General features: G+C 34.6%; 1 protein-coding gene across 2 annotated transcripts in view; it reads right to left on the bottom strand.

Moving 5' to 3' along the window:
* The window catches only part of CDH12 (cadherin 12), a 1,480,679-nt gene that overhangs the window by 411,494 nt on the left and 1,052,817 nt on the right, over positions 1-16,368 (bottom strand). For both annotated transcript variants that reach the window (XM_056824264.1, XM_007486837.3), the window contains one exon: positions 9,711-10,127. In XM_056824264.1, coding sequence (XP_056680242.1) covers positions 9,711-9,941 — 231 coding nt within the window. In that variant the 5' untranslated portion in view covers positions 9,942-10,127. The remainder of the gene's footprint in view (positions 1-9,710; positions 10,128-16,368) is intronic.

The following is a 16,368-nucleotide window of genomic DNA, read 5'->3' as shown; positions in this document are numbered from 1 at the left end:
AAATAGAATAGGGTAAATGAATTCATAGAGTTGAGAACAACATGATTGGTTACAGAATTGAGGTAAGGAGAACAATATGAGAGGTTGAAAGTTTGTAAGGAGGGACTAGCAAGGACTCCTTCCTTCCCTTCTGAAGTTAAAAAGTTTTCATTATTTGAATCCTGGTGCAATGTCAAAAGATAATGTCCCAGAATTTTTGGACAGCAAACCAAGCATCTTTGAAGGATAACTTGGTGGTATAAATCAGTTTCCTTGTGTCCACACATATCCCCAATACACATAGATAAATCAATTGATAGAAAGATATGGAAATATAGAGATATGCTTTGCTAGCTAGCTTTGTATATGGAAAAAGAATGATAGAAGCATGTATGATGTATCTCTCTCTCTCTCTCTCTCTATATATATATATATATATATATATAGTTGTTTAAATTTTCATAATGTGTCCTTTATTTGAAGTAGGCAGCATATTTCATAATGAAACATCTTGAATCTTGGATTGTTTATAGTATTGATTGCAGTCCCTAATTCTTTCATAGTTGTTTGTCTTTAAATTATTGTTTTAATTCATGCTCTCAGATCTCTGGACTCCACTCTGTACCAATCTGCATACATCTTTTCTGGAAATCTCTGAAACCATCCTCTTGATCATTCCTTATAACATAAGAGAATTTTGATGAACAATAATTCATTTAGGCATTGCTCAATTGTTTGGCACCCTTTAGTTTTCAGTTCTTAGTCACCACAAAAAGAACTGCTACAAATAAATAAATTTTGAATATATGTAGTCCTTTATATTTATTTGAACTCCTTTAAACTTTTGAGGCATTGTCCTAGTTATAATATATATTTGCTTTGATAGAAGCATATGCACAGCTTAATAACTTTTGCAAAATAGTTTGAACTGCTTTCCAGAATGATTGGGCCAGTTCAAAGTTCTACCATTTTACCTTCTGTGAGTCTAAACACTCAGCCATGAACTCTTCCATCAACCATAGATTTTATAGGGGATTTCATCCTTGCTTTAATTTATGAGCTTATCCATTTAGAGTTTATCTTGGATTATAGCATGAAATTTTGTTCTACATATGACTTCTACTCGGCTGTTTTACAGTTTTAGCAGCAGATTTTGCCTAGTACTCAGTTCTTATTCTCAATACTTAGTAATTCTAGGTTAATGAAACCCTAGATTAGAGGGGGTTTTTGTTTCTGTGGATTGTATATTTAATAAATCTTATCAATCATCTTCTCTGTTTCTTAACTTGTAACATTTTTTTATGGTTTCTGTTTGGTGGTAGTTTGTGATGTGGTACTGCCAGGACTCCTCCCATTTCATCTTTATTTCTCCTTCATTAAATTTGCCTTGAGTGAAATTTAACAAAAATATAAATTGAGGCACACATCTCCTAAATAAATAACATTTTATTAATAGAAACATTCTGCCTACCAATAAAAGGCTCAATAGCTCTGCCCCTGACCAAAGTCTCCCCAAAAGGCTGGACTCCTTTTTTATAAGTTTTGGTGCATATAGAACAAAAAACAGAACAGGGCAAGAGATATCATGAGATTGAGGGCAACATGATTGGTTATGGATCTGAGGTGAGGAGAACAATATGATTGGCTCAAAGTTTTGTAATGAGGCGCTAGCAAGGACTCCTTCCTTTGCTCATGAGACTAAGAAGTGTCCATTGTTTGAGTCAAAGTGCAAGGCCAATAGATAATGACTTAGACTCTTTTGGACAGCTAACTAAACATCTTTGAAGGATAGTGGTGTAGCTCAATTCCCTTGTGTCTTCACATATCCCCAATGTTTAAGCTCAATTTCTCCCTGTTAGAATAGAACAGTAATTGGCAGAATAGCTGGCTTTTTAAACTTGACCCATTTCAGGCAAGCTGAATTGCTGAACTAATTTCAGAGATAAAGAACCAAGTCACAAGCAGTTATAAGACAAAATCAATTAATTATGAATAGGCTCAATGAGAAAAAAGACAAAGAATCAATTTGAATATCCTCATTTCCTTGAGTTTTTGACCTTTTTAATCTTCAAATTAAATTTTGATATTTTTATCTAGTTCTAGAAATTATTCTTTTGGTAATTTTATTAGTAAGGCACCAAGTAAATTAATCAACTTAGTGTGTCATTTTCATTATATTGGCTCAGCCTTCCCCTAAGTATTTACTACTTTTGCATTTTTTAGAAATACCTTTATCTCTGAAAAAAGTCTTGTAGTTGTATTTATATAGTTCTTATAGGTGTGTGTGTGTGTGTGTGCAAAGATGCTTGTATTTGAGTTAATTCTCAAATACTTTATATTTTCTTGAATTTATTAAAAAATGTTCTTTCTATCTCTTCTTGCTTAGTTCTGTTGTTAATATCAAATATAAAAATGCTGAAGATTTATGTAACTTTATTTTATGTCCCATAATGTTGTTGAAGTTTTTAATTATTTCAATTAATTTTTATTAGTTTTTTAGTTGAATCTCTAGGGCTTTCTAAATGAAGCATTATATCATCTGTCAAAAGCAATAATTTTATTTCCTGTTTTGTCTGTGCTTATTCCTTAATATGTTTTCTTCTATTACTGCTGCAACTAGCATTTCTAGCATTACATTTATTTATAATGGTTAATTGGGAGGGTTTTTTGTTTGTTTGTTTGTTTGTTTGTGTCACAGATAAATAGAATAAGATCTTTCCAGAGTCACATGTGATAAATGTATTATATATAAAGAAAGGTAATAGATTCCCTAATACAGAGAGAAGAAAGAGTGATTGTTATGCAGCCTGAGAAATTCACAACAGAGTTCACAAAGACTTCACAAGAATGGATTCCATGTAATCAATCCTAACAAAGGAGATGGTAGGTTGGTTAGGTTGGCTACTACCAACTGTGTGAGGGATGGATGATGGGGTGTTTGCTCTTGTTGACAAGTAAGAATGATGAGGTTTTATGGAAGTAGGTCAACTTCTATTTGTCTCATTTGTTATTTTAGTGTCATCTTTTGTTAAAGGAAGACTCTGGGATCTTCATGAGATGCTCTACTGATGAATATCTATCCCATGGAGGGAAGTCAAGTAAGAAATATATGACCTTGCCAAGATCCAACCTGATTTTACTTTCCTTGTGGCCTGTGAAGCAGCACTGATTGGGCTCACTGCTCCTCAAATGCCTGGGACAAGTCCAATTCTGAGCTATTTACTGACTGATAGCCATGTGCAGCAGCTGTTCAAAGCCAGGCAGGGAGCAGAATTTAATAAGAGTATGCCACTTGCTGACTCAGTCCTAGTAGAGTTGAGGCTTCTTTTCAGACATGCTGAATACTTAAGATTATGGTAGTCATTATTCCATAATGACTGACTCAACAAATGGATTTCCAATTGGAAATGAGGGCGGTTGCATCCAGAGAAACTAAATTCCACTATATCCCTGCTCTGTTGGGACAACGCCAACCTCCTCCCTTTCACATGTTCAGTTTCTTATCAGTGCTTCATTTCATTCCAAGACTGAACCTGAAATAAGAGGCTGATGGATTTAAAGCTGGGCCTAAGACTGCTTCATTTCTTCCCAAGATTGAACCCAAATTAAGAAAAAGTTTTGGACTTTAGAGCCCTGCCTAATCTAATTGGCACAGGAGTTTCAACTTTACTCAAGAGTTGTGCAGAACCAACAAACATCCATTGAGAGACCAATTAAATCTTTAGCAACATTATTTTGTCTGGAGCATATAATGTTTTGGAAAGGGAAATATTAGTGATATGAAGTTAATAAAGTATTTCAGATGAGACTTAAAGAGAACCTTCCCTGGAAAGTTGGCAATGGAAATGAAGAGGGGTGGATACAAGATATATTACAAAGATAAGTGAAACCTGACTTCTTGAAGGGCCAATATGGAGTATGAGGTGTATCAAGGAGAAGAATCTCCCATTTTGGACAATTGAGAGAAAGTAATATGCCCACCGGTACAACTCTCAACTTTGTTATGATTTGATTTCCTGTGAAAAAATCTAACATATCAAAGTTCAAATATAAAGGTCAAAATTAATTCAATTTGAAGGATGATGTAATCATATAATATATTAAGGTTGCCAGATTGCTTTTTAATTGAAAATTTTTATTTAATTAATTAATTTAAAATATTTTTTCAAGGTTACATGATTCATGTTATTTCCTTTCCCTCCTCCCCCATACCCCATATAGCCAACGAGCAATTCCACTGGGTTTTACATGAGTCATTGATCAAGACTTATTTACCCATTATTGATAATTGCACCAGGGTGATCTTTTAAAGTCTACATCCCCAAGCACATCCCCAAGGAAGGCTGCCAGATTCTTAATTTAACTTTATGGGGAAAAAAAAAAGTGAAGAAGCTCCTGACTAAGTTAAAACTTACTGGTAAAAATGTTAGTTTCTGAAGCTGAAAGAATCATTCAGAGGAGGGTTTAGGACATTCCCTTATAAGCTTCAGTTCTAATTTACATTTTTATTTTTGCTTACTCTTTAGTGAAACATTTTAGAGAGCAAAGAAAGCAGAAACGCATGCATATGTTGTACTCTGTCAATGATGATAAGAGCTAGTAGACACCTTTCTCTATCCCCCTTTACCCCCAAAGATAGCTAATGGGTTGAAGAAAGTATTTAAATTGCTTTTTTATTTTACTAAGTCATTTGCCTAAAAGAGGAAGGGGGTGGAATTTGATCAGGAAAAATAACAGAAAGCAGTCAAAGGTCTTCGGTAGTAGTTTCTCATATATAAATTTTATAAGAAAAATCTGTCACACATAAGCTTAGGTTATGGCTGTACAGGAAATTGCAGGTAGGAAAAAATATGCCTCCACCTTGAACATTACTAATAGCAGATGTTCTCGTTGAGCATTGGCTCATGGTCACCAAGACAAATAGATAAGTCCTTGTCCATTACAATTGTTATTTTTTCAGGGTGTGGGAACAGATCAATGTTTTCCACATTTGTATTAATAAGGGATTTGCTATATCTTATTATGAGTTCTATCAGCAGTGTCCCTTCATATATCAATTTTATTATCTAGGTAGAAGTGATATACCAGAGGCTTATATTCCTAAATCATGAGCTCAGTATATAAGATCCTTTTGTCTCACATGAAATTTTATATACAATGCTTGCAAGCTCATTCATCTAGTCTCTGTTTATCTAGATAGTTTTGTAGTGAAGGGTAGACTGTTCTAGGGGTCACACACAGCAAAGTGCTTATCACCTTGGAATAACTTGTATGTCAAAGAAGTACCTTTCTATGAGGTCTTATAGTGGAATGTCTCTGAAACCACCAGATTTTTTAAGGGGAGACTTTTGTGGAATTTCTTCATATTATCCAAATTCCAGTAAATATAGATAATTCATGCCTTCTTCCATCTCTTCTAGCTAGATCATATTAAGTGTAGCTAAAGTTTTGATGGCACTACAGTGTTTTCGACATGGCTTTCGCTCCCGCTACTGTAACACTATGTCTTCAGGTGAGAGGAATGAACATTTAATAATTAAATATTATTAAGGAACAAGCAGTAACTAATTAAAGATTTGTACAGATTAAACCTTGTGCTTGGCACTTTTATCTCAAATTGTTACCATGACATGCCTTCAGGACAACCTTTGGAAGTAGGTGCTATTATTAGCTCCATTTTACAGTTCTGGAAACTGAGTCAAATAAAAATTAAGTGACTTTCCCAGGATCATAAAATTACTACGTGTCTGAGGCTGTATTAGACCTCAAGCCTTTCTGAATTTAGTCAAACTCCTGTTATTCACTAACCCACCTAGCTGCCTCTAGAAACAGGAGGTTGTCTACACATTGCTATCTAGGCTTAATGAAGGCATGCTTAATGTAGGCTTAAAGCAGATCACAGGCAGGAAACTAAGTGATAAAAATTTATTATCTGTAGCATGTTAGATCTGTGCCAAAAAAGGGGGGGTATTAAGACTAAAGACTCTATTAACCTTTATAGGAATAGGTTTTGGAATCTATTCAATTGTGGAATTATAAAGCTGAGAGGGATCTAAGGCAAGAAATTTTTAACCATTAGTAATATTTAACAAATTTTTACCAGCACTCATGATATTCTTGTTAAGGGCTTAACAATGAGCTTTCTGAAAAAAAAAAATTGACAGTGAATGTATGGCAAACTTTTACTGTTATTCTGCATTAACATTTTCACCAGCATTTTCTTAGGTCTAGACAATGAACAGAATACTAAATCAAGTCCTGATTTGTTTATGCTCTCACAAAGAAAATTTAACAATCATCCCTCTCTCCTGAGCTGGTACAAACAGGTTCTGGCACACTCCTGAAAATACCCTAAATTTCTCTCTTAAAGATCTTCAAATCCTAACTTCATCCAGTCTACAAAATTATTTTGCTTTGTTTTAAATCTTCATGCTTCTATTTTTCCTACCTCAGAGTGCCCTTTCTTCTGCTCCTCATCTTTCTCACAGAGACTATAAACTTTGATTACACCCTGTTTATAGTATTCACACATTACTCCTTCCTCTCTTTACCTGTTTAGGTCTGACATACTTGTTTTCTGGAAACTCTGGTCTGACTCAAATCTCTTTATACAAATAAGTGGTAAGGACCTGCCTAGGGCCACAGTGCTAAAAATGGCAGGATTAAGATTAGAAGTTATGCTTCTTTATTTTAGATGATTATTCTTTCCATTATAAATACCTTCAATAAGAGGAAATGAAACACACAAAAAAGTACTTGTAATCTGAGGAGTTACTCAAAAGAAGTTCACTCAGCATAGAAGAATTTAGGACTAATGGAAATAGGACATAGTTAAAGGAATATAACTGTTAGGAAAGGAGGGTTTTTAAAGAAAATGTATGGAAAGAAAAGTTAGCAAAAAGGAATAAAAGAAGGATGGAAGTAAATGGTGTCAGGAAAGAAAAGAGAGCCAAAACAAAAAGCAAGAGGAGGAAAAGGGGAATATAATGTATATAATATATATGTAATATATGTAAGTTATATATACATAGATTGACAGTAGAAAATACAGATTTGTGTAGAGACAAGAATATAATATCTTATAATGAAAAAGAACAGTGTCTTTTATTTTTAATACTTTGGGGAAAATACATGATCTCTGCATTCTACAATTCTATGAATCCAGATGCCACTTTTAAATAACCTGTTTCTAAAATCTATAATCTGAAATGTTTCACCCAGCCAAAATTAATCTCAAGATATATTCAACAGTGGACTCGTTAACAAGGTAACGGAATGTCTTCTATGAGATTTTATAGCCTAGGGCTCCATTTAAGAGTCTAGGTTTGCACTTAAATGTCAGACCAGCCTAAAGAAGATTAATAAAATAACTTGGTGTGATTCGTTCTGATGCTTTGCTGAGCTGAGATAGCAAGGAAGAGAAGATATTTTGATGAGCAAGAAGGTCACTCTATTTGGCAGCAGTTCATGAGAAATAAGGCTGTGATCAGAGTAATCTGCCTACAGAGTTAGGCCACTATGTAAGAGAAGAAAGGGCCAAGGTTATGCATTTGGTTAATAAAAAAAAGCTAGAAGGTAAAATCATGGCTTAACTTCATTCTTAAAAAAAAAAAAAGCAAAGTGTGAGTTTTCTCATACATATGCAATTTGAAGGAGATGATCATATCTGAATGACAGAATTGTAACATATCAGAACTTGCAGCAGGTTTCTATACAGAACAAGTTAATACAACAGATATTTAATCTCAAATGAAAAAGTATCAGCCTAATCCTGAAAAACCACAACACTAGAGTAAGTGGCTGAATGAAAAATTACATCACGACCCTGACCAAAACCACATACAATGAGAATAATGCAAGATGAAATTTCTAGGCTAAGAAAATTGCATTTTAAATTGCTTTAATAAGGTCTATAATATATAAGAAATCGACACAAGGGGTCAATATTATAAAATTTAGGAAACTTGCAAATTTTAACATATTTTTACTCATCTTTAAGTTTACTTTCCTCCTTTCTCTTAGGCAAACATTATTGAAATTCAGTATATACAGATAAAATCCTAAAGTCTAAACTAAACCATAGTATTGGCATCATATCTTGCTTAGGAAGGCTATTATTATTTATAACTTATCTATATTTCATCAGACCATATTTTACTTTTTTAAAAAACATTAGCTTTTTTTCTTGGAATCATACTAAGTATGTGGTAAGAAGTGTACCACAGAAGAGTAGTAAGAGCTAGGCAACTAGAGTTAAGTGACTTGCCCATGGTCACATAGCTAAGAAGTGTCTAAGCCAAGATTTGAACCCAGGACCTCTCATCTCTAGGTTTGACACTCTCCACTGAGTCACCTAGCTGCCCCACAGAAGATTTTAATACATAAGGGAAGCAGCATATCCTATACATAAGAACTGGCTTCAAATCTCAGAAGATCTGTGTTCAAATTCTATTTCTTACAAAGCCTAGGCAAGTGTCCACAAGCAATTCATTAATCTTTGAGTGTTATGTGAACTTTCTAAGATGCAGTGAATTGCAGAGAAGGTACTAACTTCCACTGGTGAGAAAGAATTTTCTTACCTGAGAATATACCAATTTATACCAATTAAGTTACTAATTAAGACAATTAAGACAAATGTCTTCTATAGCTTTTCTTCCTCAAACTCTATTACACACTAATAGACACAGAGATACACACACACACTCCTGATGATAAGGCAAAACAATTGAAATATCCTTTTTAAAAACCTAGTTTGTTATTGTGACTTCAATTAATATCCAATCTGACTTATTCACACTTTAGAAAGATTTTACCCAAGCTTGAAAGCAATTATACATAGTAAAATTAAAAACAAACAATAATAAAAAAACACCTTGCACTCTATATGTTCACATTGCCCAGGAGCTGCCCATTTATTCTCATTAAGAATGTAATAACTTTGGAAATGATAAGACAGCATTAGCAGACACAACAACCAACATTTCCTTGTCCTGGCATGCCCCCTCCTTAAAACGTGAAGTGTGCAAAATATGTGTTTGTGTATTTGTCAGGTATCTTTTCAATGCACCAACAACGAAAAATCAGGGTATCATAAAGTATAGGAATAAAGTTATTTTTGCATATTTGAAGGAAACTTGAATCACACGTACTACTACCATAAGACAAACTTCATATACTGTGTTTGAGATTATCCAGAACAATGCTATCCTGTCAACAGAAAACATTTTCTTGGTCACTGTTTGCACTATAGCAGCAGATTGCACAGCATAACAAGGTGCAGAGATGTGACAAGTCTATTACAGAAGTAATTCAACATCTTCAAGTCCAGTCTAGGAAATTCATAACTTAGACAGGAAGATATTTACTATGTTCATAGTGGTTAAATAAATCTGGAAACATCCTGTTTTCTATTTACAGCATTCATCAATCCATTTATGGATCCACATATCAAAACTATCAATACTTATCAATTAGTGGCTAGATTTTTTTCATACCGCCATGAATATCTCCAAAGTGAGGATAAGATAAATAGTATATTGACCACCATAATCATAGAAAAAGAATTGCAAATAATGTTTCAAAGCTTAAAATAAGTTAAAAAAAAAGTAACCATAAATACTTTGAATTGTAGGCTTTGATCCATTCAACTTCTCTGCTAAAAATCCACTTACAATATGGAATGCATATTTCCCCTTATCATCAACTGGTTGGAAAAAGAAAGAAGTCATTACCTTTCCCACGTACTGAGGCTCCGAGCCCATGTACTCTTCCAGGACAAAAAACTGATTCCAAACCCATCCGCGTTTAACACGCTGGGCAGGTGATTGCCTTCCTGGCATGATGAAAACATTTTCTCTTGACTCTGTGGCTAAAGTCTGTTGTGGCTGTGACTGCAGTGGTGTTAGGAGACCTCCATCAAACAGGACCCAGAGAAGCAGGGATAAGCAGTTCCTTGTAAGCATTGGCAAAAGCTTCCCTACAGCAAAGTAATAAAAACTCCAGTACTTAGTGCAGAATTGTAGAATCCAGGTTTGAGGTATCTGTGGCCTCCACCACTTAGCTTCTGACTTTATTGAGGAAATGGTAATGCAGGCATTAATCCTTCTGATGATAAGGTTTTTGCTGTGTTAAATTCCATCTAAAGGGACCTATAAAAGAGATTTACACGGCAACATCAAATTATGCAAAATTACATTAAAAAGCTCATCAAAACTCTTATCATATTTACCCACTTACATGGTAACCCAAAGGAAAGACACAGTACAGTACTTAAAAGCTGTCTTTGCTTCAAAGACTTGGTAAAGACCATTGTAATGAAAGCTGTCAAAATGAATGGTTTGACTAGGCTGTTTTTAAACTCCGTGATTATAAATCCTGTGAAAAACACAGTTATCATATACTTGTGCTATGAGCAGAAATAGCCTTTTTTAAAAGCTCAGGAATACAAAATTCTGGCAGATATGCTGGTCTCTTTGTGTGCAAATTCCCAGTTTGCGTGTATGCCAGATTTTTTTCCACATAGGAACATCCATTCTCTACCTAGATTATATGCATTTTTCATTTTTTTAAATGAAGAATTCTTCTGTTTACTTAGGAAATATGAAATACAGAAGGATAAAACAGTGAAACAGTTCAATGTATATCTGCATTTTTAGCTCTATCATCTATTTTCTCTAGCTCTTTCATCTAACTCTTTGTCATCAGTTTATCTACTTCTCTATATCTTCAATTTTTATCTCTATCTATTGTCTATTACCTGTCTTTTGTATTTTTATCCATTTATTTCAGAATTTCAGATTACATAAGTACAGGGAATTTCAAGGCAATGAAACCCAACAACTAGTACAGATTGGTAATTTTTCTACAATTTATTTTGGGAGCAAGTGTTCTAATTTGTTTTCTTAATTTTTAATAACTATTTCCAATTTAATTTGTTATCTTTGAAACATTTATTTTGTTTTATTCATTTAAAGTATTGTTTCCAGAGGTCTGTGACATAAAATTTAGAAAAAGAATAGAATGTTTAAGAGCCCCTGGTTTATAGATATGTCTTGGGGATTAAGAAGTGAGATGATTTGTCTAGAGTGACAAGACCAACATGTGTCAAAGACAGGACTTGAACCCAGGTCATCCTGATCCGGGAGCCTCCATGCATTGTCCAACTGATTTTCAATTGAATTTTAAAATCTTTTAATGGTAAAAGGACCAGGGTTTCTACATTATTTCCCCAATTCTTCCATTCATGTTTAAGTCATGTTTACAACTGAATTTGATATGGTAGATCAGGGAGAAAAATCTGTCTAATTATACATACAGGTACTACTTAATTGGAAGATTGTGATTATCCATTTCTCCCTCTGCCGCCCTAGATAGTTCATCATGTTAACCCTGAAAATATTGAAAATAGTCAGCCGTCCATTGAGAAGCTAATATTCAGAAGCTACTATCATTTTCCCAAATAATTTATTGGACATTTTTTCTCTTTTAATTATAGGGAAGGCAGAGAGCAACTAAATGATACCTCCAGTCCTCAAATTTCCCCTTAATAGCTCCTATTTTCTAAGATACAGAGAGTTTTACTTCTCTTCTTCTTTTTCTATCTTGTAGATCAAAACTTGTTTTAGAAAAAGGCCAATAAACTCAGTATACTAAGGTGGAGATGACTGATGAAGCTGCAAGAGAGGCTCATTTCTGATGTAACAGAATTCACATGACACAGAATGCCTTCTTTGCTTACTTGTAATGATACTTGCTGTTCTTATTAGAAATATATTATAAATATTAGAAAGATTTTTTAAAAGATTAAAGTGCAATGAAAATATAGTTTTACTTTTTCTGTATCAAAGACTTCTTTTAATTGCTATTATTCAGATATCAAAATGTAAATAAAATATAGCTTATTTTATATTATAAATCAACTGCTTGAAGCACAAATCTCACATAGTCAATGTAGAAAAACTCAGACACATTTCTATCCTTTGAGTCATTGGGTCATGGCTGTGTAGAGGAAATTCCAGTGTGGTCATGGGGCATGCCCAAGGACCATGTAACATACAGAAGTATTATCACTTTGGGAGATCCACAACAGTTTTCATACACTTAATGGAGACTGTATTGTATTTTTCCTTCCATCAGTTTTCAGTTTAAAATATAATTGACATCGACACCTTACAAATGGTCATTTATTGAATCATCTTATTCCTATTCCTCCTCATTCTCCGACTCCTCTCCCTCCCAACTCTAATCTTTTTCAACCAGACACACAAGGCAGAGATAGAAGATAATGACATTGATGAGTAAGGCTGAGAGGAGAAGATAAGATTCCCCAGAAACCCTTGACAGTGTATTTTGAGCTTAACTCGTTTTGATGCATAACTCCTTTTTATTGAGAGAGGACTATGAGAAAAAAAAAGATAGGGGAGAGGACAGACACACACAGACTTATAGAGAGTAGTGAATTCTCTTTCACTAGATGTTTCTAAGAAGTTATATGACATCTTGTAAAGAATAATAAAAGGGACATTTCTGCTTAGGGTTAAGTTGGACTAGATGGACTTTAAGGTGTCTCCAAACTCTGAAAGTTGGTGATTCTACTAGAGACAATAGAGTACTACTGGAAAATCTCTGAGAAAGAGGGATTTTTAAAAATAATAAAAGTATCAAAGTGTCTAATAGGTGTTACATGTTCTCTAATTGGAATGATTAGCTTTAGCAGTCATCATAGAAATGATGTGTTGGTAGAATCAAGGAAAAGGAGTCTAAAAATAAGACTTTAAATCCAAGTTTTGTTACTAGTAAGTTATATGAATTTGGACAAATTACATCACTGCTTTAAGCACTTTTAATGCTTAAAATGGTGTATATGGTCTATATGAGGATGCTGCTATTCAGCTTGCTTTTAAATAGAATGAAGAAAACCCTGATAGAATAAGGGAGGAAAGAACATGGAAGGATAGAGATGGTGCTTGAGAATCTAAGTGGATCCACAGGTGTGATTTCTCCTAACCCCCTAAGTTTGGACCTGATACACTGATGATCCCTAGCTTCCTTTGAAGCTCAGCTTGGGTGCCACTGCTTTCTCTATGACGACTTTCTTAACTCACAAATTGTGTCTCCCTATCCAATACCTTTTACATATATTCACTATACATCTTTGTATATATTTGCATGGCTTCTCACATAGAATGTATAACTCCTTGAGGGTAGGGATTAGTTTGTTTTTGTCTTTCTATCCCTAAAACCCAACTAATGGTCTGGAATATAGTAGCTATTTATTGATTGATGGGTTGTGAAGAGTCTTCTTTCCTAATATTTCTTATCTCTGTCCATTCTCTCTACTCGCTGTGTCACTGCATAGGTTGAGATCCTTATATCCTAGATTATTGCATCAGCCTCCTTTTTGGGTACCTGGATTCTATTCCATCCCTTCTCCACATCATCTTTCACTGTGATTCCAAAAAATACCTCCTAAAGCACAGATATGACTCTGCCACTTCTTTGCTCAAGGCCCTTCCTCATCTTCCCTATTGTGTTTAGAATGAAATGGAAACTCCAAAGCCTGAGGTGCAAAGCCCCTTGAAATCATGATCCAGCTTACCATTTTTAGGCTGATTCTACATTATTCATTTTTCACATATTCCATTTCCTTTTTAATTAATATTTCATTTATTTAATTATTAATTTAATTTAATTACTATTTAACTAATATTAACTAATATTAACTAATATTAATATTAACATCCTTATCTTCCTACATAGAACCAAACCATATTTTGGTTCCCAGGGAGAAGAGCAATTAGGGCTAAACCATGGAGGTTAAGTGACTTGCCCAAAGTCACACAGATAGGAAGTGTTTGAAGTTAAATTTGAACCCTAGACCTCCCATCTCTAGGCCTGGTTCTCAATCCACTGAGCCACCTAGTTGTCCATCACTTATTCTACTTTCCAAATAAACTAAACTACTTACTGACACCTAAACTCAGTAATCCAGCTCTGATTTCCATGCTTGTGCAGTCTTTTATCCATGCTTGAAATATACTCCTTTATTTCTAACTCTTAGGATCCCTAGCTTCCATCAAGGCTCATCACTGATGGGAGATCTTTACTGATTTCCCCTGCTGTCTGTGTTCTCTTCTTTGCCATCAAATAATTATGTGTAAACACATCCGTCCTTCCTCAGGAGAATGTAAATTCCTTCAGAGTATGGGACGTTTTTATTTTTATTCATTTTTATTCATTTTTTTAAATTTCATGTTCATATGGAAGCTTCAAGATACAATGAATAAAGCTCAGAGCCTGGAGTTAGGTAGATCTGAGTTCAAATTCAGCCTCAGACACTTTCTGGCTTGTGACCTTAGATGAATCACGCATCTGTTTGCTTCAGCTTCCTAAACTGCAAAATAGGGTTGTTGTGCTTGTCATGAGGTTCAAATGAAATGATAATTTAAATGGGCTTCATATAGTGCCTGACCCATAGAAGGTACAATACAAATGTTTACTTCTTTCCTTTCCCTTTATGTCCCCAGAACCTAGCACATATTCAGTAATTAGTGGATGTCTATGGAATAGGATAAGAGTGGATTAAAGAATGGGCATGGATAAAGATAGCAGGCTAAAATCAACTGTCAAATTTGTGGTCATCTAGTTAATATTTCTTAAATTAGATAATTAATTAATTCATTCATTCATTCAAAACACTGTTTCTCCATCTTCCCCTGCCTAGAAGTACAGAGTCTAGTCACAGACTCTATAACATTATTAATTAGCACAGATTTCATCTGCTCCATTTTTGCCCTGGACCAGCTTTTCCCTCCTTATGCTGCTTGGTGGCATCTATCTACTCCTGGGGACCGACTATAGTCATGCCGAACTTTGTAAGGACATCTGTTCAGCAGATCCCACTGGAGCTCAGAACTCCTGACCTTAAAAGGTCCATCAATATCAGTCAGTCTATTGGGTTCTCTGAAGTTATATTTATGCACTGACATGCCTGGCAGAGAATGAATTTAGAATCTAACATATATGATTCTAATTCCTAATTATTCAGAACCAGGAAATGATGTCATCCTGTGTTAGAAAAAATACGAGTATTCTCTCATCCTCCTACCATTAATCATATTGTACTTATGGAAATTAAACACACTGGTGTCAATTTTCCATACTCGTGATAAATGGAACTAATTACAATTCTGGGATCAGAGAGGTCTACATATGTTTCTGGGACCTATTTTATATAGTTTTCTTTTCTTTCTTTTTTTTTGTTTCTCTAATGTCTTTATCATATAGAGTTATCTTCTGTTAACTCAATAATTTTGAATGATAAAAGTATCAGCAGCCTCTATATTTTTGGCTGTAGAGCCCTGAATATGGTACTGAAAAAGGAACACACACACACACACACACACACACACACACACACACACACACACACACACACTTCTTCATCTATATAATCTGAGCACATATTTTTTAGAGCTCCCCAGCCAACATCATTGCACCATGATCCTAAAATCCTTTCCATGTCAACTGTAAAACTGCATCCCCTTACTGAAGACATATTACTGTCAGTGTATTATGACTCTCCCAGCAGATCATAGCCTCCGGCCACGGCTGCCAGCCAGGGAGCTTTTAAAGTGTTATATCGCAACAAAAATAATGCAAGGAGATTGGAGGACTCTGGGCATCAAGTGAAAGAGAAACAACTCCCTTCTGGCTAACAATAGAGCAAAAACACTGTGCTTTACCTACACATACATACAACCATCATCTTTTGTATACAGGTGTCAGCACCAATAGCACTCATGCACAAGCATTAATAACAGGCTTATTTTGAGGTGACAGCACCTCCATAGAAACATGGTTCCTTTCAAAATGCCCTTGGTAGAAGGGACAGCTCTAGCAGTGACTCATATTGAAAGTCAGAGGCCCTGTGGTCAAATATTGATTTTTGACTAATAGTCTTTTCTTCTTACAGAGTCAAAGTGGCGTTCCAAAGGCAATCCAATTCTGATACTAGCTCTCTGGAGCCCAAAATTCTTTTCAATAGAAAAGAGCTTAAAAAAATAGACAAATCAAGAGGCTGAGTCTATATAGTGGAAGAACCCATTAACAAAAGGATTCTCCCATTCAATTAATCTCCAGGTTCAGATAAACCAAAAGGCAATGCCCATTTAAAAAATATTCTTCTGAAACCAATTCCAATATAGTTATATACTGTAATATTCTTGAAAGTTTGCTTTGCCAAAACTGGAGAAATTCTAGAAGGATGGGTCTATTAACATGTAAAGGGTCTGAACATGGTCCTGGTCCTATTAGTTGGACAGGATCCATGGTAAAATGTTTTGATCAGTTAGTGCGTTACTTATTTTTTAAATACGAAATTCTATAAAG

The sequence above is a fragment of the Monodelphis domestica genome, chromosome 3, assembly GCF_027887165.1.
Source record: "Monodelphis domestica isolate mMonDom1 chromosome 3, mMonDom1.pri, whole genome shotgun sequence".
Classification (NCBI taxonomy): Eukaryota; Metazoa; Chordata; class Mammalia; order Didelphimorphia; family Didelphidae; genus Monodelphis; species Monodelphis domestica.
The sequence above is the reverse complement of the archived record's forward strand: the minus strand, read 5'-3'. Positions and strand labels throughout refer to the sequence as shown.